The sequence below is a fragment of the Abramis brama genome (assembly GCF_963993115.1).
Source record: "Abramis brama genome assembly, chromosome: 7".
NCBI lineage: Eukaryota > Metazoa > Chordata > Actinopteri > Cypriniformes > Leuciscidae > Abramis > Abramis brama.
In genome coordinates this window covers 20,511,366-20,531,755 of record NC_139969.1, presented here as the reverse complement: position 1 = coordinate 20,531,755, position 20,390 = coordinate 20,511,366, and the positions used below count along the sequence as shown (strand labels likewise).

At 39.4% G+C, this 20,390-nt stretch overlaps 1 protein-coding gene across 1 annotated transcript; it reads left to right on the top strand.

Annotated features, from left to right (window-relative positions):
• The first annotated feature begins 15,939 nt into the window (after window positions 1–15,939).
• Window positions 15,940–17,422, top strand: mc4r (melanocortin 4 receptor). The gene has a single exon (XM_084121121.1). The coding sequence runs from the start codon at window positions 16,149–16,151 to the stop codon at window positions 17,127–17,129; it is 981 nt and encodes a 326-aa protein (XP_083977247.1). The 5' UTR covers window positions 15,940–16,148; the 3' UTR covers window positions 17,130–17,422.
• Window positions 17,423–20,390: the final 2,968 nt, after the last annotated feature.

Here is a 20,390-nt window from a genome sequence, read left to right as displayed (position 1 = left end):
GAATACCTGTTGAAATATGTGAGATGTATGGTTTATTTAAAATGCAAAGGTAAAGCATAAATTAAAATTATTGTGACAGATATGAATGGGGAAAAGGGGAGAAATTCTGTTCACCTGTTATTAAATTAAAGGGTTAGTTCACCCAAAAATGAAAATTATGTCATTAATGACTCACCCTCATGTCGTTCCAAGCCCGTAAGACCTCCGTTCATCTTCGGAACACAGTTTAAGATATTTTAGATTTAGTCCGAGAGCTTTCTGTCCCTCCATTGAAAATGTATGTACGGTATACTGTCCATGTCCAGAAAGGTAATAAAGACATCATCAAAGTAATCCATGTGACATCAGTGGGTTAGTTAGAATTTTTTGAAGCATCGAAAATACATTTTGGTCCAAAAATAACAAAAACTACGACTTTATTCAGCATTGTATTCTCTTCCGGGTCTGTTGTCAATCCGCGTTCACAACTCCGCAGTGACGCTGCTGACATAAGACACTGCTGACGTGTTACTTATATCAGCTCTTTCAGCAGAAAGAGCTTATAGCAGAGCTGGCAAACTTTTAGGACCCACTAAACAGGTAATCAGTTTCAAAACATAAGTTAAGTGTGTATTTGATGGATTCGGTGAGTTCATTTAAGGATCTGACAGAAGAATTATGTCAGACTAAAACTCTTGAAATTGTGAGTCTTTTTAAGGTATTCATAAATTAACCGACTCATAAACAGACATTTGTTTGTGAATCGGATTGCACAAGTTGCAATGCAACTCACACTTTTTGTTTGTTTATGCATGCAGCCCGTGAGGAGAAAACACTGTTATATTTTTCATATTTCACTTATATTTGATAAAAAATGACACATATTTGAAAAGCTAATTAAAGTACTGCATGTACTGATCCTGTAGCTTTTAATTATTTTTTTTTTTAAACATAAAACAGAATAAACTCTTTAAATGTTTGGGTAATTTCAGAATGTCATATATTATTCTGTCACTCTTTTCCAATATTCTTATTTGACTCTTTTTCATTTGAAAAGCTGTGACGATCTTGTGTGACTTTCAAAAAAGAGATGCCTGTATTTTCCGGACTATAAGTCGCTCCGGAGTATAAGTCGCATCAGTCAAAAAATGCGTCATGAAGAGGAAAAAAACATATATAAGTCGCACTGGACTATAGCCTAAGTCGCATTTATTTAGAATTTTTTTTTCAGAAAATCCAAGACCAAGAACAGACATTTAATCTGGAAAGGCAAGTTATTCAACTACACAGTAGCACACAGAACAACAGGCTGAGTAGGTGTCCGGTATGTTAACGCAACACATTAACAGTTATTCAGCTACACAATAGCATAAAGAACATATACCTGGGAGGCTGAATAGGCTAAATTAACATAAACCAGCGAGTCTAACAAGCAAGTTACCAGTAAACAAGTTAACAAGCTCCCACGATCTCATTCCACATAATTTTCTTCATCCTTGGTGTCGCTTCTGAACAACTCCGCCAACTAGAGCGCCCTCTCTCTATGTTTTCTCTTGGTTCATCTCAGTCTGAATTAATTTTTTAGCGCAATTTTCCACCGGACAAAATTGCGATTGTTAACTCATGATTTCTGTTCTGTCTGTGCGCACCAATCTTGCACTTCTATCTACTCCTCAACCAGACCACCTAGAGACTTCGGGTTTTCGGCATTATGTTAAGGAAGGTCTAATGTTGGGAACGCACAAAAAAAAATCCAGGAAAAGATTTACTATGTCTTAGTGTTGTGATCCCATGAGGTCAGAAAATTGGCTAAAACACTCAACGAGTTATTACTTGTTTATATACAAGTCGCACCTGAATATAAGTCGCAGGACCAGCCAAACTATGAAAAAAAGTGCGACTTATAGTCCGGAAAATACGGGTAATTTATTTTAATTAATTTAACTGAATACTTTCAACGGGTTGCTCTAAGCCAGGGAACGGCAACTGGCGGCCCGCGGGCCAAAAGTGGCCCGCCAGCAATATTTTCTGGCCCGCCGGATTATTTTGGAAGTCCTAAATGCTGCACAAAACTCTTCCACTACCTGAAAAGCCGTAGTCGCGCAGTGATTTCACCGCCGCATACTGCGTGAAACGCCCATAGGGAATCATGCGGCGCGGGATTACATTTTAAAGTATAACTGTGCGTTCACACTGGACGCGAATAGCGCGTCAAATTCGCGCCTGCCGCGTCTAGTTATACGCTTGACCACTTTGTGTCCATTCGCGCGTCAAAAGACGGTAGCGGGCGGTCTGACTGACAATAGCCCACTCCCGACATCTTTTGACAGCGTATCCGCACTTAATTCTGACCACCTGTACACCTCTGAGGAGCTGTTTGGTACTGAAACCATTGTCAGTCAACAACATTCTTTTTTTGCAAGGATGTTTGAAATACAGTAGTTCGGCAGAAAATAGCCTACTTTATTTGTCAGTAGGGCAATATGATTTTCGTTTATGTTTAGAAATTTGAGTGATAGGCTTTGTCCTATTTAATTTATGTTATTTATATTTCATAATTTTTTTCTGTGGCATTTTTTTCTCTGCGGACAGTAGGCGTACAATGTTAAAATAGCCTAATATTTATATTGACAGACCTCCTTAAATGTGTGTGTCCCGAATAAATAATAATAAAAAAAGGAATAAAGTTCAAAAGTCGGACTGTAAGCGAATGAGCCGTGATTCACACCTTTATTAAAATGGCTGTAATCTGTTCCGTAACCACAATAGTACTTGATCTGTTTAAAATGATTTCCTTGATATATGCCTAAGGTGTTAAATTCAAAATCAAAATTAAAATTTGTCTAATCCAGTAATTATTTTTTTCTATTTTTGATCTGAGCACAATCAGAAAATCAGAAAACCCGTCGTTATTCGTTTTTTCATTTTAGTTCAGGAAATAAATAATGGAAAAACAAGTCGTTTTTCATCTTTTTATTTTTGGTTTTAATTTGAAAAAACGATTGAACGAATGATCCACGGACGGTGACGGACCCATCATATTCCGCGATTATAGGCCTATATAAGAGTATTTAATTTGTATCCATAGGCCTACTCTGTGTAGCTGGCCCGCCATCTACTGGCTAAAAAAAATATTGGCCCGCGGCCAAAGTTACTTGCCGACCCCTGCTCTAAGCTCTTATGTACAATCGCCTGTTGAAGGTTTGGATGGTTGTTTATAAGATGAGATGAGTTTTCTTTTCAATTTCACTGGCACCCCCCATTGGTTGAACTTTGTCAGTCTGGTTTTGATGACCAAACAGACAGAGCTGCATTTCCGCAAAATGTTGTAAGCCTGGTGATGCTGATATTTTGTACAATCTACTTAGGCTCAGAGGTGTTATGGTGCAAGGAGATGAACCCAAATGCAGACAGTATGCAAGTGAACTACGTTTATTACAGAAAAACAGGGAAAGCAAAACCCAGGAGGGGGCAAAACAAGACAGGATCGACTATATAAGACTAACAAGACTTGACTAAGACAGAAAACTGAACAATAAACTAACAGCTAAGACAGGAACAAACTCTTCACAAGACTTTCAACAGGTTACTCACGAATGAATCTTCACATAAAGAATGACAGCTTGTATCATGTAACAAGTAACAATGAACCAGCACAGGACAGCAAACACAAGGGGATTAAATAGGGAGAAACTAATAACAGGTGACACAGATTAATTAATAAAGACTAAACAAGGGGACGGGGTTACGTGACGAGACAACGCAAGCACACAGCCCAAACAAATGGCCATGTGCTTACACATAAAACATGGGTCTGTCATGATCCTGCCTCAAGACCAGGGAAAATTAAAGACTAGATGGCAGGATCACTACAGAACCCCCACCTTAAGGAGCGGCTACCAGACGCTCCCCAAGGGGACACTAAACACGGGACATGACGGACTGAGACAAGGACACAAACCAACAAAACATGACAAATAACAATAAAGGCATACATGAATAAACAATAACAGGGTTGGGGTGAAAAATCAAACAATAAACAAGGCAAAGGAGGTGGAGGAAACACACAGTTCTTAGGGGGAAACAGTCCAGGATGAATGGGTGGACTAGGGGTCTTGGGAGGACAGGACGATGGCTGATGGCGAGGGGTCCGGGCAGACTTGGATGGGGACACATGAGGAACAGTCTTGGGGGAAACAATCCAGGGTGATGTGGTGACAGGGGTGACCGGGGAAACGCACAGGGGTGGACAGGAAACCAGACCGGGGGAACAGCAGGGGACACAACAGGACACATGACTGGGGGTGTAGCAGACAATAGTGGAGCTGGAACAGGGACAGAGATCTCGGAAGACGATCCGGAATCGACGCTTCTCACTTCAAATTCAGTTGAGGCGTCGAAGGCAGCTGACTGAGGTATGGCGCTCACGGCAGCAGACTGGGGTACGGCGCTCACGGCAGCTGGACTGCGATCATGACTCTCTGCAGTAGACTTGAGATCGGTGCTCTCTGGAGCATTAGGAACAGGGACTGGGGACAAGACAGGACTGACTGGGACATCAAGAATTCTGGCAAGACGGGATAAATATTCGGACAGGGTTCTGGCAGCGATGATGACTGGCATCTCCTGGCGAGCTGATACAGACTCTATCACAGCCTTTGCAGCGGAATCGGCCGCTGCTTTCTCTTCAGCAGACATGACTGAAGACTCAGAGACGACATTCACAGTACAAGTCTCTGGAATGGCTCTCCCCAACGCCGACTGGGGGACAGCGCTTGCAGTAGCGGGCTCTGGGACAGCGCTTGCAGTAGCGGGCTCTGGGACAGCGCTTGCAGTAGCGGGCTCTGGGACAGCGCTTGCAGTAGCGGGCTCTGGGACAGCGCTTGCAGTAGCGGGCTCTGGGACAGCGCTTGCAGTAGCGGGCTCTGGGACAGCGCCTGGGACAGCGCTTGCAGAAGCGGGCTCTGGGACAGCACCTTTGACTTCAGCGGCAGGTTGGAGAGCCATCGTGGACTCAAGAGGAGGTAGAGACGGAGAACCAGAAGCTCCCCTCCTCTTCCTCCTGGGTCGCGGAGCGGAGACGGTAGCCAGACTGGTGACAGGAGAGGGAGGTGAAGCAGGAACCGTTACAGGAACTGGGGAGCTCAGCGCAGGCGAGGAGGACTCCGGGCAGGAAGACTCCGATGCTGACTCCCACGACGGGTGCCTTCCACGCTTACCATGAAGATTGATGGACGTGGAAGGTGTCTCAGGAGTCGCGGCGGGACTGGGTTGGTCCCCTTGTGTAGCGACGGCTAGCAGACGACCCTCAGGGATCACAGGAAGTGAAGCGGGAGAAGAAGACCTTGTAGTACTCTGCAGCTCCCTCCGAGACAGACTCTCCACCATACTGTGGAACGGGCGGCTGACCAGTCCTTTTCATTCAGAGAGAGGGGGAGGGACGTTGAGACCCGCAATGAGGTAGCGATTGACCAGGGCGTCCGGCAATAAAAACCTCCTTTCTTCTACGACCTGGGCGTACTTCCTCAGGGTCAGCTTACCCTGAGGAGGGAAAGGAAGCTTGCCCTCCTGGCTGTCGGCGATGACTGACTGCCACCACTGTTCAGGGTCTGATGGCTGCAGAGTAGGGAAAACAGGCAAGTCAGCTGGGTTGCTTGTTCGGTGGTGCTCCGAGTGACATGGAAACGGGGAAGACATTCTGTCTGCTGGGCTCCTTGTTGGCCGGTTCATTCTGTTATGATGATGAGGAAGGAGAACCCAGGCACAAACAGAGTACACCAAACACACGATTTATTGAAGACAAAAAAGGGGAAAATAAAGCCCACAATGGGGTAAAACTAGACAAGGCAGAGGATGACTAACTAAACTATGATCTTGACAGATGACTAGACACTAACTAAGACAAGATGCTCACAGGTAAGATTTAGCAATGACTCACACGTAACTTTAGCAAACACAGGCAGGATTCACAGAGTAACATCACAACACATTTCACATTGATTAACAATGAACTGGCCCAGGACAGCAAACACAAGGGGATTAAATAGGGAGAAACTAATGATAACAACAGGTGACACAGATTAATTAATAAAGACTAAACAAGGGGGCGGGGTTACGTGACGAGACAACGCAAGCACACAGCCCAAACAAATGGCCATGTGCTTACACATAAAACATGGGTCTGTCATGATCCTGCCTCAAGACCAGGGAAAATTAAAGACTAGATGGCAGGATCATGACAAGAGGTGGACAGTAACAAAGTACATTTACTTGAGTACTGTACTTAAGTACACTTTTTGAGTATCTGTACTTTACTTGAGTATTATCTTTTCTGGAAACTTTTTACTTTAACTTCACTACATTTGAAAGACAAATATCGTACTTTATACTCCACTACGTTTCTGTCAAGGTCCTTGAGTAGAAAGTAGTAACGTCAGTCAGGGGATGATTTTGGTTTGGAAATGAAAGTCGGGTTGACGTCAAAACCCGACGTCAGATTTACGTCAGACCCCGATGTCGGACAGATGTTGGATTTTGGTTGGAAATGAAAGTCGGGTTGACGTCAAAGCCAAAAAACTAAGCCAAGGGCACTATTTGAGGGAACAGCCATTTGGGTGTCCGAAACCATTGTAGACGTTATTGAGTGCACTTATTCAATCTCATATTCAATCCCACTACTGGAACTGTGTTCTAGAAATAAATGTGATATTGATATGAGGGCAGGCATAGATTCAGAGGCATAAGGTACTGTAAGTATTACATTCAACAATGCAACAATAATAAAACAATGCATTGACATTTACTTTTTACTTTTGATACTTAAGTACTTTTAAAAACGAGTACTTCTGTACTTTTACTTAAGTAAGAATCGGTCTTTACAACTTTTACTTGTAACGGAGTAATATTTGACCAGTAGTATCTGTACTTTCACTCAAGTAAGGAAGTTGTGTACTTTGTCTACCTCTGCTTAGGCTCACTGCCCACAGAGTTTTGACCATGTCTATACTTTTAATAGATATTCTGCATAATAAAGTATTTCACTCTTATTATGAGATTTTTTTCAGCCTTATTAGGAAGTAAATGTGCTCATGTGTTGTGGTGGAGGTATTGAAGTCTAAAAAATATGGATCCCTGCAGGTGATTTCTGTGGCTTCCTGAAGTTCACAATGCTCTGTGATATTGTTGCTCTGTGCTAAGGGTCAGGTTGTACTCAATTTACCATTGTATGATGTTCTGGACATATTTCTTGAGTGCTGACCCTGTATGCTTTTATAATGGAGCTGGGACAGGTTAATAGTTTGTAGAAGATTGAAGAGAGAGTAATTTGGTGCTCAGTATGAAACGCTAGTTAGAATGGAGGAGCTCTGGTTGCCTAATCGATAGCCTGAGGTGTGAGATAGGATAATAGGATGTTAAAGGCAAAGTTGTAGCCACTAATAAGAATTCTGATGTAACTGTCTTGGTTCCAGGCGTAGAGCATGTGGCATCATCTATTGTTTATGTGATGCAGAGCTGTAGCTTGACATTCTGGGAACTCTGACTGTATGCTTTCTGTTACGCTTAAGCAAAATAAGAATTTGGCCAGGTGGAGATAGTGCATGTTATATTGCATATATGGTAATCCCACCATTTATTATAAAATAAAAATATTTCTTGGTATTTTTTTCATTAAAGCTGTCTTATTTCTAATCCTTGATGTTTTGAATTCAACAGAGACAAGGATCCGCTTGTGGTGTTCAGTCAATCACAACTTTTTATTGGCTGCCCTGAGCATGGATTGAACAACTTTTATGAAATAAGTCAGACAATTTAAGCAACTCACAATCCCCCATCCCCCAAACGCCCACAGCAACAACCTGCACCGAGACCCGAATACCCTAGTTACATCCCTGCCTGGGACCATCTCATAAAGGAGACTATAGCTTAAAATTTTTGATACAGCTAGCATTATACATTACTATTTTTGGGCCATGGCCTAAGTGGCAGGTAAATAGATTGGGTTTTTAATGGAATCATGATGCTTAATTGTACTAAATTTTGTGCTTATTGTACATTAGCTACAGTAGTTTAAGGAAAGAGGATAATCAGATATTTTAAGTACTCGGTAAGAAGCACCTTTACAGTTTATGTTCACTTTGGTCAATAAATAGTCACATTTCATGTGTTTTCCCCCCTTAATTTCATTAATGTTTTATGTTTTAACGGTTGGTTAAGGTGAGTGCTTTTATTATTTTTATACTCAAGCAAACAGCAGCTCTGATGATGAAAAAGCGCACACTGTAATCATGTACAAATATGTAAAATCTACAAATGTAATAAATTAACAATAATAAATCCTTAACAACTGTGATAACACCCAACAGGGTTAGAATAAAGGTCTGTGTTAGTTACTTTTCATATACCACAACCATTATGCCTCCAGTGAGAATCTGTCAAGGAACTGATCAACATATATGCCGTAAAACAGTAAAATACATGAATGGACTTTTCTGACCAGTACAAGGTATAGTATATGACAACAAACCGACCAAGTGCTGTGCATTCAAGTGATTCTGAAACTATACCAACCATAACTAATGGGGTTTGGAATGAGGCTCAGTCCTACAGTAAGTGGGCTGCTGACCAACCAGATAATATCAGCTGGGTAGAGGGAGAGGGAATTGTGCTGGTGCATTATTCAATGCTGAGACCTTTTGAATGGAAAAAGGTCCCTACTATTTTCCCCTACTATTCCCCTACTTTTCCCCTACTATTTCCTTTTGTGAAACAATGTCACTTGTTGCTCTGCAAAGCACCACAATTTGTGTGGACAATGCATTGAGGCATGACATCCTTTTTGACGCCCCCTTTCCATTCATCTGCATCATGAAGGACTACAAATAAAATCAAAAACTTCTCATCTCTTCACTTTGTGATTATAATGAAGTATCATTGTAACGAGGTTCGTTGATAAGGGAAGAAGGAGGAGGGAACCAGTGAATTTTTAACATAAAACTTTCACGAGTTCACACTTACAAATGATTAGATAGAGTAAAAGAGAAAAAACTGTCAAGGACCGTAGGTGAGTTGGCTACGTATTTATAGGCCTCCTCTCATGTTGATTGGGTAGATCATTTGAACGTGCTCCTCCCGAACTTTGTTAATAAAACACCATTTAATGCAAAAATAAACAAACACCAAAATGAAAAATTAAAGCGGCAGCCTCTCACAGATGACCGCTGCACAAACATGAACAAAACGCAAAATAAAGTCCAGGCCTGATCCGTTTATCCTTCCGGAGCTCCTCTGTAAAACTCGAGACCGGTGTGGCGTGCAGTGCAGGTGATGCTCATTAGAACTTGTGCCACTAGCCTCGCTCCGTTCCCACGACTCTCGGCCCCGCCTTGCTTGCCACAATCATATTAACTCTTTCCCCACCATTGATGGAATTTTCCGTCATTTATGACACAATGCAACCAAAATGGAACGTCCCCCTAAAGTTATACTAGTAATTTTAAGTTTAAGCTTACGTTTTTTTCTAGTCAATTTCCTAATATTCAGCATCATTCATGGCGATGTTCCTTAATTGAAACTGGCACTATATTTTCATGTCTCCTATATCACACCAAGGACTACTACCATCTTGTAGATATGTTACATTTAAAGGCAACATGGAATGGAAGTTGCGATAGTCTTTTCTTTCCTATTGTGATGTATATGCATGTGAAACGTCTTCTCGAACAAGACGTAATAAATACTTCAGTATTCCATAAAAAATTAAGAATGGTCAATTTTGATTTCATTGTGACTAATATTTTGTAGATTTCTCTAAGTTATATTATCAAAATAAAAATAAGAAATAGTGCGGTTTGTATTAGTGATGAGAAGTTATTAATCAATTTGAATTAATTTAAAGACTCTCTTGTTCGACAAAATGAAAAAAAAATTATTTGTCATTTTGTTTTTTTGAATTTAACATTTTATAATTTCAACAGCCAAAATCTCTGTAACGTCACATACACAATCTTTGACCATATTACAAAATAGGAAATCATTACAATGCAGGCGAAGATAAATTATGAGAAACACAAAATAATTAGTTAACCTCTTTCTTTCGTTCATTTGTCACACAGTGAACATATCTTGGTAACACTTTACAATAAGGTTCATTAGTTAACATTAGTTAACTACCTTAGTTAACATGAACTAAGAATGAACAATACTTCTACAGCATTAATTAATCTTAGTTAATATTAATTTTAACATTTACTAATACGTTATTAAAATCAAAGGTTGTATTTGTTAACATTAGTTAATGCACTGTGAACTAACATGAACAAACAATGAACAGCTGGATTTTTAGCAACTTACATTAACAAAGATTAATAAATACTGTAACAAATGTATTGCTCATTGTTAGTTCATGTTAGTTAATACATTAGCCTAACTAATGTTAACTAATGAAACCTTATTGTAAAGTGTTACCCATATCTTTACATCCCTTTACCTAACCTATTCCAAACTTCAGCATCAATATTGTGATGATTTTTTAAGCCTCTGCCCTCCTTTCAACTACAAAAAAGGTTTCTGACTATGATTTGATTATCCTGGTTCATAAAATCAGCGCTGGATACTGTCCCACTGATAATCTACCACCAGACTACTTTCACTGGATTCCTTGTTCATTCATCCACTCTGGCCATAAAACATTCTAGCTTCAAAAAAATAGCTGGTAAGATGCAATTCATTTCCTATCAATAATGATTGTTTTTTAAAATGTTACAAAATATGCTGTTAGGTTTTGAGAGTCATTTGCAATATAGTTTGCACACAGATCGCAGAGAATATAATGTTCATTTTAATGTCAACAAAATCCACTCATAGCTTCAGGACGTTTTTAAATAACAGCTCATTTGTCTTTGTCTTTTAATCTGACATTCAGACATTTTTATTTCTTTTCAACAGTAAGTAGCATGTTATCTGCAGATGACTCATCAGAGTGTGGTCACAAACATGGATGGTAGATTGAAATGACCATTGGCATTACAGAGGCATGTCTTCATGGCATGTAGCTGGGACAATGTGGGAATGTTTTGTCCTCTGAAATTGACCTACCAGAAATAAGCGAGTGCCACCAGAACATCAACAGCCTCCCAGTGAGGTTGAACCCATTACCCTGTACCACCCAACAGACAGAGATGCCATCACCACCAGAGTATTTTACTTGGCATTCAATTAAAGCATTAGTAAATCAAATAGTCTTTATTCCTTGTCACATAGTCCTATATGTTCCAATATTGATTTTGTTTTCAGGTTTCTTCCTTTATGACAAACCAGCTTCAGGGTCCTCTTTTATCTTTTAAGAAAAGCTGTTTTTACCTCAAGAAATAATACATACCTTTTTATTACAATTATTAATTAAAAATCTGAATAGTGTTTAGTAGCAGTGTCAATGTCTCAAGAGAAAGCTATTTTGTACTGGCATGCTTGTGAACATTATGCTCTATTTATGCTGGTTTTATTTGTGAAATACTTCTTACATTCACAAGTAAACAATTGCTATAGAACAATTGCTATAGAACATTCCTCTTTTTCTTTTAAACAAAACATTCTATGTTCCGGTTCGTTCAAGGACAGTACATACTGCATACATGGAGCTGTGGATATTAAAACTCTCAAGGCTTGCTGAAAATAATCTGCAAGAAGGTGTAGCCACACTCATAACTTAAATGTGGTGGCCACTTTGTAGAACAACCGAAACGAAAAAGGTATGGCCTATACGTAAACATCATTTTGTAACACGAAGAAACACGATTTCGTCTCTGCTTTTTGCAGATGATGTTGTCGTGCTGGCCCCATCAGACCAGGACCTTCAGCATGCACTGGGACGGTTTGCAGCCGAGTGTGATGCGGCTGGGATGAGAATCAGCACCTCCAAATCCGAGGCCATGGTTCTCAGGTTGGTGGAGAGTTCCTGCCTCAAGTGGAGGAGTTTAAGTATCTTGGGGTCTTGTTCATGAGTGAGGGAAGGATGGAACAAGAGATTGACAGACGGATCGGTGCAGCTTCTGCAGTAATGCGGTCGATGTATCGGCCTGTCGTGGTGAAGAAGGAGCTGAGCTGCAAGGCGAAGCTCTCGATTTACCGGTCAATCTACGTTCCTACTCTCACCTAAGGTCATGAGCTGTGGGTCATGACCGAAAGGACAAGATCCCGGATACAGGCGGCCGAAATGAGCTTTCTCTGCAGGGTGGCTGGGTGATCCCTTAGAGATAGGGGTGAGGAGCTTGGTCACTCGGGAGGAGCTCAGAGTAGAGCCGCTGCTCCTCCACATCGAGAGGGGCCAGCTGAGGTGGCTCAGGCATCTGTTCCGGATGCCTCCTGGACGCCTTCCCGGGAAGGTGTTGCTGGCGCGTCCTACCGGGAGGAGACTCCGGGGAAGACCTAGGACACGCTGGAGGGATTATGTCTCCCGGCTAGACTGGGAACGCCTCGGTGGTCCCCCCTGAAGAGCTGGAGCAAGTGTCTGGGAATCTCTGTTTAGACTGCTGTCCCCGCGACCCGGTCCCGGATAAGCGGAAGAAGAAGAAGATGATGATGATTTTGCACATAAAATTGTAAATGTGCCATTATCATTTCGCTACTTTGCATTAGCGCTTAACCATGCACTAATAATTTACTACATCAAAGGCATTTGAAAGAAAATAGTTAATTTAGCCTTAATGAGTTTTGATTAAAAATAAAATTAGGATTTAAAAAAAAATATATTAATATAGCCTCAATAATTTTTTTGCTAACACTTTAGTTTAGGGTCCAGTTCTCACTATTAACTACTTGCTTATTAGCATGCATATTACTTTGATATCAGCTGTTTATTAGTACTTATAAACACATATTAATGCCTTAATCTGCATGACCATATTCTACATCCCTTAATCCTACCCCATACCTAAACTTAACAACTACCTAACTACTGATAAACAGTAATTAGGAGTTTATTGAGGCCCTAATCTAAAGTGTGACCAATTTTTTTTTTATATTAATAGGCTCGATTAAAAGTGTGGATATTTTATTCATTCACTTTAGGATCATTACTTAGGCAATTAGGCTATACAGATTATTTTGCTATTGGTTCTGTGTAATGTAATGAACTGTTATCTCAGCAAATTCCATTCACTTTGTTCTATTCCCATTTCTCTTTTTTGCTCATTGAAAAACTGTTTGTATTACCTCTTCACGAAGCAGGATTAGCTGTTGTTTGTGCAGTATTCGTAGTGTCTTTTCCCATGTAGTGATCACAGAAAGGGTCAATCCCTTTAATCAGGCTCTTCTGACTGTAATTGATTTTCTACGTTTGGACATAAAACTGAATGATCAATAGGCTAAAGAGAGAGGAGTCAACTCTGATTCATGAGCCTCATTAAGCATCCGTAAAATGCAAATGAGGTGATTTGTTAGATGCTGTCAAACCTGTAAATAAAACAACAGGCAATGTTGAATATTATACAACAGTTAGTTCTGGTCCTAGAATTTGATTGGTTGAGCAGTGTATATTCAGTTCTGACAGCACTGCGAACCAGCCACTCATTCAATTTGTTCAGCAACAACATTACTTAATTCAGAATCAAAACAAGTGGCTGTCTTAAAGGGTTAGTTTACCCAAAAATGAAATTTATGTCATAAATTACTCATAAAAGTAAAATAAAAAATATAATTTCTGTAATAAAAGACCTTCGTTCATCTTCGGAATACAAACTAAGATATTTTTTGATGAAATCCAAGAGCTTTCTGACCCCACATAGGCAGCAACGTCATTGCAACTTTCATGGTCCAGAAGGGTAGTGAAGACGTTTAAAATAGTCCATGTGAATACAGTGGTTCAAACTTAATATGAAGTAACGAGAATACTTTTTGTGCACAATAAACAAACAAAAATAATTACTTTATTCAAGTCAGGTCTTGCAGGTTTGGAACGACATAAGGGTGAGTAATTATTGACATAAACTTAATTTTTGCATGGGTGAACTATCCCTTTAATGAGTGAATCTTTAAATCATTCAAATAGCCTAACCGATACATTCAAAACACTGATTCATTCAGAAACTAAACAAGTGACTGTCTTTATGAGTGACTCTGAATCATTCAACCAATTAATTCAAAACACTGATTAATTCAGTAACGAAATACCACTGTGTGTTACTTGGAGACGAGTAACACTGCTTTGCTGTTTGTAACTAGATTTAAAGAGAGCTTTTGATACAGTAAATCATGAGATTTAAATTAATAAGTTATCAAATTATAATTTCTCACCAGAGGTAATTAAATGGATAAGATCATACCTTGTTGATAGAAAACAGTGTGTCCGGGTAAGCAATAAGACTTCACAAATAGTTATTAATTCTGTTGGTGTACCCCAAGGTTGAATTTTGGGACCGTTGTTGTTCAGTTTGTACATTAATGACCTGCCGGACGTTTTTGCATCTACTGTTAACTGTCAGATGTATGCTGATGATACGGTTATATACAGTATGTGCATGCTTAAAGCAAAAAGCAAGCTGCAGAACAATTATCAGCAATGGTCAATGTCTCTAATTGGTTAAAAAATTCATGTTTTACATCTTAATGTTAGTAAAACTTTATGTATGTTCTTATCAAAGACTGCAAATAGAGATCCAGATTCAGATGTCATAGCATCAGGAATAAAATGATCAGTAGTCCATGAGTACAAGTATTTAGGCATAATAATAGAGTCACAACTTACATTTAAAAAAAACAAGTTAAAAAATTTGGGAATAAAATTACATTTAATCTGGTCAATTTTAGACACATTAGAAATAATTTAACCTCTGAGGCTTCAAAGTTGTATGTTAATGCCATGATCTTTTCACATATGAATTATTGCCTTACCAGTTGGACACAGACGGGGGGGACTACATTACAATCAATAGAAAAACTCTATAAGCAGGCTTTGAAAATATTGGGAAAAAAGGTCTAATTTCTATCATCATTGTAAAATTTTAACTAAATATGATTTTTTAAATTGGGAAAATATGATTAAATTTGCAGATATTTTACTTGTGTATAAAATTTTGCATGGCACGGCCCCATCTCCACTTAATGAGTTTATTAGACAAAATCATAAGCCTAACTCATCTAGTAGAGCCACTACTAGAGGGGGTTGTATAATACCACATAGAAGGAGAGCTTTTGGGCAGTCAGCTTTTTCTTATAAAGCTGCACATGGCTGGAATATACCTACAAAATTAAGAAATATAACATCTTTTACTTCTTTTTCTGCATCCATATAACAGTGGTTATTGGATAATCAATCATGTTTTCATAATTTGGAGTAGTGGCTTGTTTTTGTCTCCTTATATTTAAAGTCATTCTGTATTTGTATTAATATGCTTTGATTATAGTCATGTTTGTTGGAATGTGTTTTTATATGGTTTTATATGTTTTATGGACTTGTGGATTTTACCATCAACCTGCCAGGGACTACAGATGAAAAATTGCCTGTATGGCTAAATCTGGCACATTTACATTATGGACTTGAGTGCTCATGTTAATTAATGTGCATGGTCCATTTTAAAATAAATAAATTCAAATTCAAATGTGATATTGCTTAAACACAAATATGCTCACAAGGTAAACTGAATGCTTGTTACTTGAGTCACTTCATTATTTAAACGACATGCCACCAAAATGCTCTAAGAAAACAAAATCTTTAGAGTATTTTATCTGTTAGACAGAGGCAACGCCATTCATACTTGCCTTCACTCATCATTGCTGATTGGTGGAGAAAGCTAGGGGAGGGGCCTACACTCAGCAAGCCAGACCGTGGCTGTGGGAGCAAGAGTATCTCACTCGCCTGCCTGCCAAGTGCTGGGAGCACTCTGGAGACTGAATGCCTCACTCTGAATACTGCATATTGCACGTGTGCACTTCAACAGAGTCAGTGTTTATAGATTCAGTCAGATGTCGCTGTCTCCTATCCTCTAGTTCTCTGACTGCATGTTTTTATCACTATTTTTTATCTTGTGCTCTTATGTAGGAGGCTCTTGCAGCCCTTTGTTGGATGTTTTTGCTGCTTTGGAGGAAGAGTTATCACAGAGGGGAGGTGACGGATGTTTGTTCACTATCTGCTTTCTTTCTTTTGGTCAAACCACTGAGCACAGATATTCAGGGAAATGAACACCTCATATCATCATGGACTGCATCATTCATACCGGAATCACAGCCAGGGAGCTCTGCCGGTGGGAAAGCCTGGTCAGGGTGAGAGAGGATCAGCCTCAGGATGCTATGAGCAGCTGCTCATCTCCACAGAGGTCTTCCTCGCACTCGGGCTCGTCAGTCTCCTGGAGAACATTCTGGTGATTGCGGCTATTGTCAAGAACAAGAACCTTCACTCTCCCATGTATTTCTTTATCTGCAGTTTAGCCGTAGCAGACTTGTTGGTCAGTGTCTCCAATGCTTCAGAAACGGTCGTGATAGCGCTCATCACTGGGGGCAACCTGACCAACCGCGAAAGCATTATCAAAAACATGGACAACATTTTTGACTCAATGATCTGCAGCTCGCTGTTAGCCTCCATTTGGAGTTTGTTGGCCATCGCGGTGGACCGCTACATCACAATCTTCTACGCCTTGCGCTACCACAACATCATGACCCAGCGGCGGGCGGGCACCATCATAACCTGCATCTGGACCTTCTGCACGGTCTCCGGCGTGCTCTTCATCGTGTACTCGGAGAGTGCCACCGTTCTCATCTGCCTTATCAGCATGTTCTTCACCATGTTGGCGCTCATGGCCTCGCTCTACGTCCATATGTTTCTTCTAGCCCGGCTGCACATGAAGCGCATTGCTGCCCTCCCTGGCAATGGTCCTATCTGGCAGGCAGCAAATATGAAGGGGGCCATCACCATCACTATCCTTCTGGGGGTATTCGTAGTGTGCTGGGCTCCGTTTTTCTTGCACCTCATCCTCATGATCTCCTGCCCCCGGAACCCCTATTGCATCTGCTTCATGTCTCACTTCAACATGTATCTGATCCTCATTATGTGCAACTCAGTCATAGACCCTCTCATCTATGCCTTCAGGAGCCAAGAGATGAGGAAAACCTTTAAGGAAATCTGCTGCTGCTGGTATGGACTGACCTCTCTGTGTGCATAAGGTTTTCTGTTTGATGTTAAGATACTGATTGTGAGACGTTGGCTTACAAGATAGCACAAGACAAGAAGTGGATGATGCTGAGAATGTAGGAGATCTAATTACACTGCATAGCTGTGCACATGTATTTGATGCCCAGAGAAAGCTGATACTATGGCTGTGCTGACCATAAAAAAGAAACCTCATCGAGATGAGCTAATTTGAAAGACTCAAGGATTCGGTTCAAATATTTTTAATTGATTTACATATTGTTTTGGTTTACTTATATATAAGTATACATATATATATATGAAGAGTTCAGATGCAAAAGCCATCTGAAATTTTCTTCTAGAATTATCATTATCATTTTTATCAAGCTCGTATATTTAAGTTCAGTAATTTCACTTAAATGGCAATGAAAATGACCTATTAATTGCCATTTAAGTGAAATTACTGAACTTAAATATACGAGCTTGATAAAAATGATAATTCTAGAAGAAAATTTCAGATGGCACTTAGAGGCTTTTGCATCTGAATTCTTCATATATATATATACACCAGACTCGTTCATTTTATCTGCTGAATAAGACATCAAAAGTGCCAGTATTTAAAGCATTATGAAATTTATGCTATGTGTTGTGATTCAGTGACACATGCACAATGTGCTTGGCAACTGTGATTATGTTCTGTTAGCAGGTTGGTACTTTATTATCCAGCCCAAGGACCATTGCAGCTTGATACATGTGTTTCAGACTGCATTTATTTTTATATTTTGTAAGTTAAGATCATTATTTTTTTTGCAATGCCATCTGATTGTGCAATTAAAAAAACATAAAAATGAGCAATTATATGCCTCATCAATTTTCTTGTGGATTTTGCTCATATTACACTGTCTTGGTTTACATTTTCCTTTCTTTCCACTGTGTCAGTGTCATGGAGCTCAAAAGGTAAATCTCCATATCATCTAGTAGATGATTGCCTACAGGGTCTTAGAAGCTATTTATTTTGTTAGTCTTTTTTAAAGGTTAACCTATTGTGCTGCATAGTCTCTCATCTCGTGCAACTACATAAGAAAGGATTTCTGTCTGTTTGCACATTCACATGCTCTCATTTATATCCATGATTTTCCTCTCTTCCAATAATATTACTTGACCTTTAAATCAAAGCCAAATCCACTGAATGTACTTAAAAAAATATTATGATTATTTCTCTCAGCATGCTGAGGTCTATAGTAGCCTACAGGATAAAGCCATCATTTGGCATTCCTGTTAGCATAGGCGGAGGGTAAACCAACTCTAGGGTAAGGCTAGATGCGATTCCTCCTTAAAAACACATTTAAATAGAATCTCTTCTTCTGGGAGGGTGTTTGGCTCGAGGTCATGGTGCAAAGGACCCAAGGTTGAAATTACTCCGAACCATCCCTTTGACTTTATTACTAGATTTAGTTTAAATGTGCAGTTGCATTTTTGGCCAAAGCCCCCGTTAATTTACACACACGCTCTGCCTAATGGCTCAGCTGGTGCCTGACCCTCTGTAAATACACAATTTTAATTCTGCCATCTTTGACTATGGACACTTTTTCCTAATTGCATGTGGTTTTGAGCCAATCACCTAAGCTGTATCTCTCTGGTCTGGAGCCACACTGAAAATGACATGACAAAACCAATTAGCTGATGGCACTACAAGCTGGTGACACCAACCCTTCACTAGTTGTGACATGTCATAATATGTATATATATTTGGAAAATTAGGAAAACAGCCTGGTAGTCTGATGGAAACCTATATATCCTATTGTTACAAAGTTCTTTTTTCAGTCTTCAATGAAATGCTGGAAATGAAATGCTTCTCACCCCTGCAACACATCTATTCATGTAGACTGGTGTTAAGTTTGTCTTGGCCACACATTAGCATGTGCAATCAATCAATAAAAATGTACTTATTTTAAAATAAATGTAATAAGATATTGCAGTGTCTAAGATATAGTGCTCATTATCTGTGTTTTGTATGTTACATAACTCTAAAAGTTATTTAGAGAATTGATCAGTTTAAGTGTGACACAAAGCCCTTCTTTGAGCTTTCTTTCTCCTGGTAGTGATTACAGTCCACTTACATGTATAAGTCTCATTAAATTTCAAGATTGAGTGTATCAGATTGCTGCTTCATAAGTGCCTGAAAAATCATCTCTTTGGTCGCAGTTCACATTTTTATCACTGAATAAAACACCTTCTCTGAACACGTGACATGATAAATGCTTCTGCAACGTACATGGTAGATTTACACAGCATAAAATGCTTTCTAGGTCTGCATGAAAAGATATCTTAAAAATAAAAATGCAAATTTGTAAAATGGAGACAGTTCCATCCTGTTCAGGGAAGGAGATGCACAAGGGGTTTCTCTATATTTCTCCTATTTGGTCACTGGAATTGATTGCCTCTAATAGAGTATGGTCATTAACATAATGTGACCCTGGATCACAAAACCAGTCACAAGTCGCACAGGTATATTTGTGGCAAAAGCCAACAATACATTGTATGGGTCAAAATTATTGATTTTTCTTTTATGCCAAAAATCATTAGGATATTTAGTAAATTTTCTACCGTAAATATATAAAACATTTATTTTTGTGAGTGAATGCAGCACAATCGTGAACATAAATGGACAACTTTAAAGGCAATTTTCTCAATGTTTCAATTTTTTTGCACCCTCAGATTCCAGATTTTCATATAGTTGTATCTCAGCCAAATATTGTCCTATCCTAACAAACCATACACCAATGGAAAGCTTATTTTTTCGGCTTCCAGATTATGTATAAATCTCAAGTTCAGAAAATTGACCCATGTGACTGGTCCATGGTCACATAGTAGCTCTGCACCCCATTGGCCGTGTCTTGGTAAATGAGGCTTCCTCAGAAATACCTGAAATTTTTTGTGAAAGGCTCCTTTTCTTAGCATTTTAAGCTTGACTTTAGAAGTATAATTTTAGTCATTTATTTGGTAAAGAAAGAAGGAGAAGATCCAGCAATGAGCCTAAGAGCATCATGATTGGTCTTGACGATAAAGCCCGCCCTGCACTAACCGGTTGTTAATTTTTTCTTATTTAGTTCTTATGATTAAGATGTTATTCATTTTGTTAAATGACAGCGAGCAGTTTTGATATAGGCTAAATAAATGAAGAGTGCCATTTGAAATTTTCTTCTAGAATAATAATTTTTATCAAGCTCGTATATTTAAATTCAGTAATTTCACTTAAATGGCAATGAAGATTACCTATTAATTGTCATTTAAG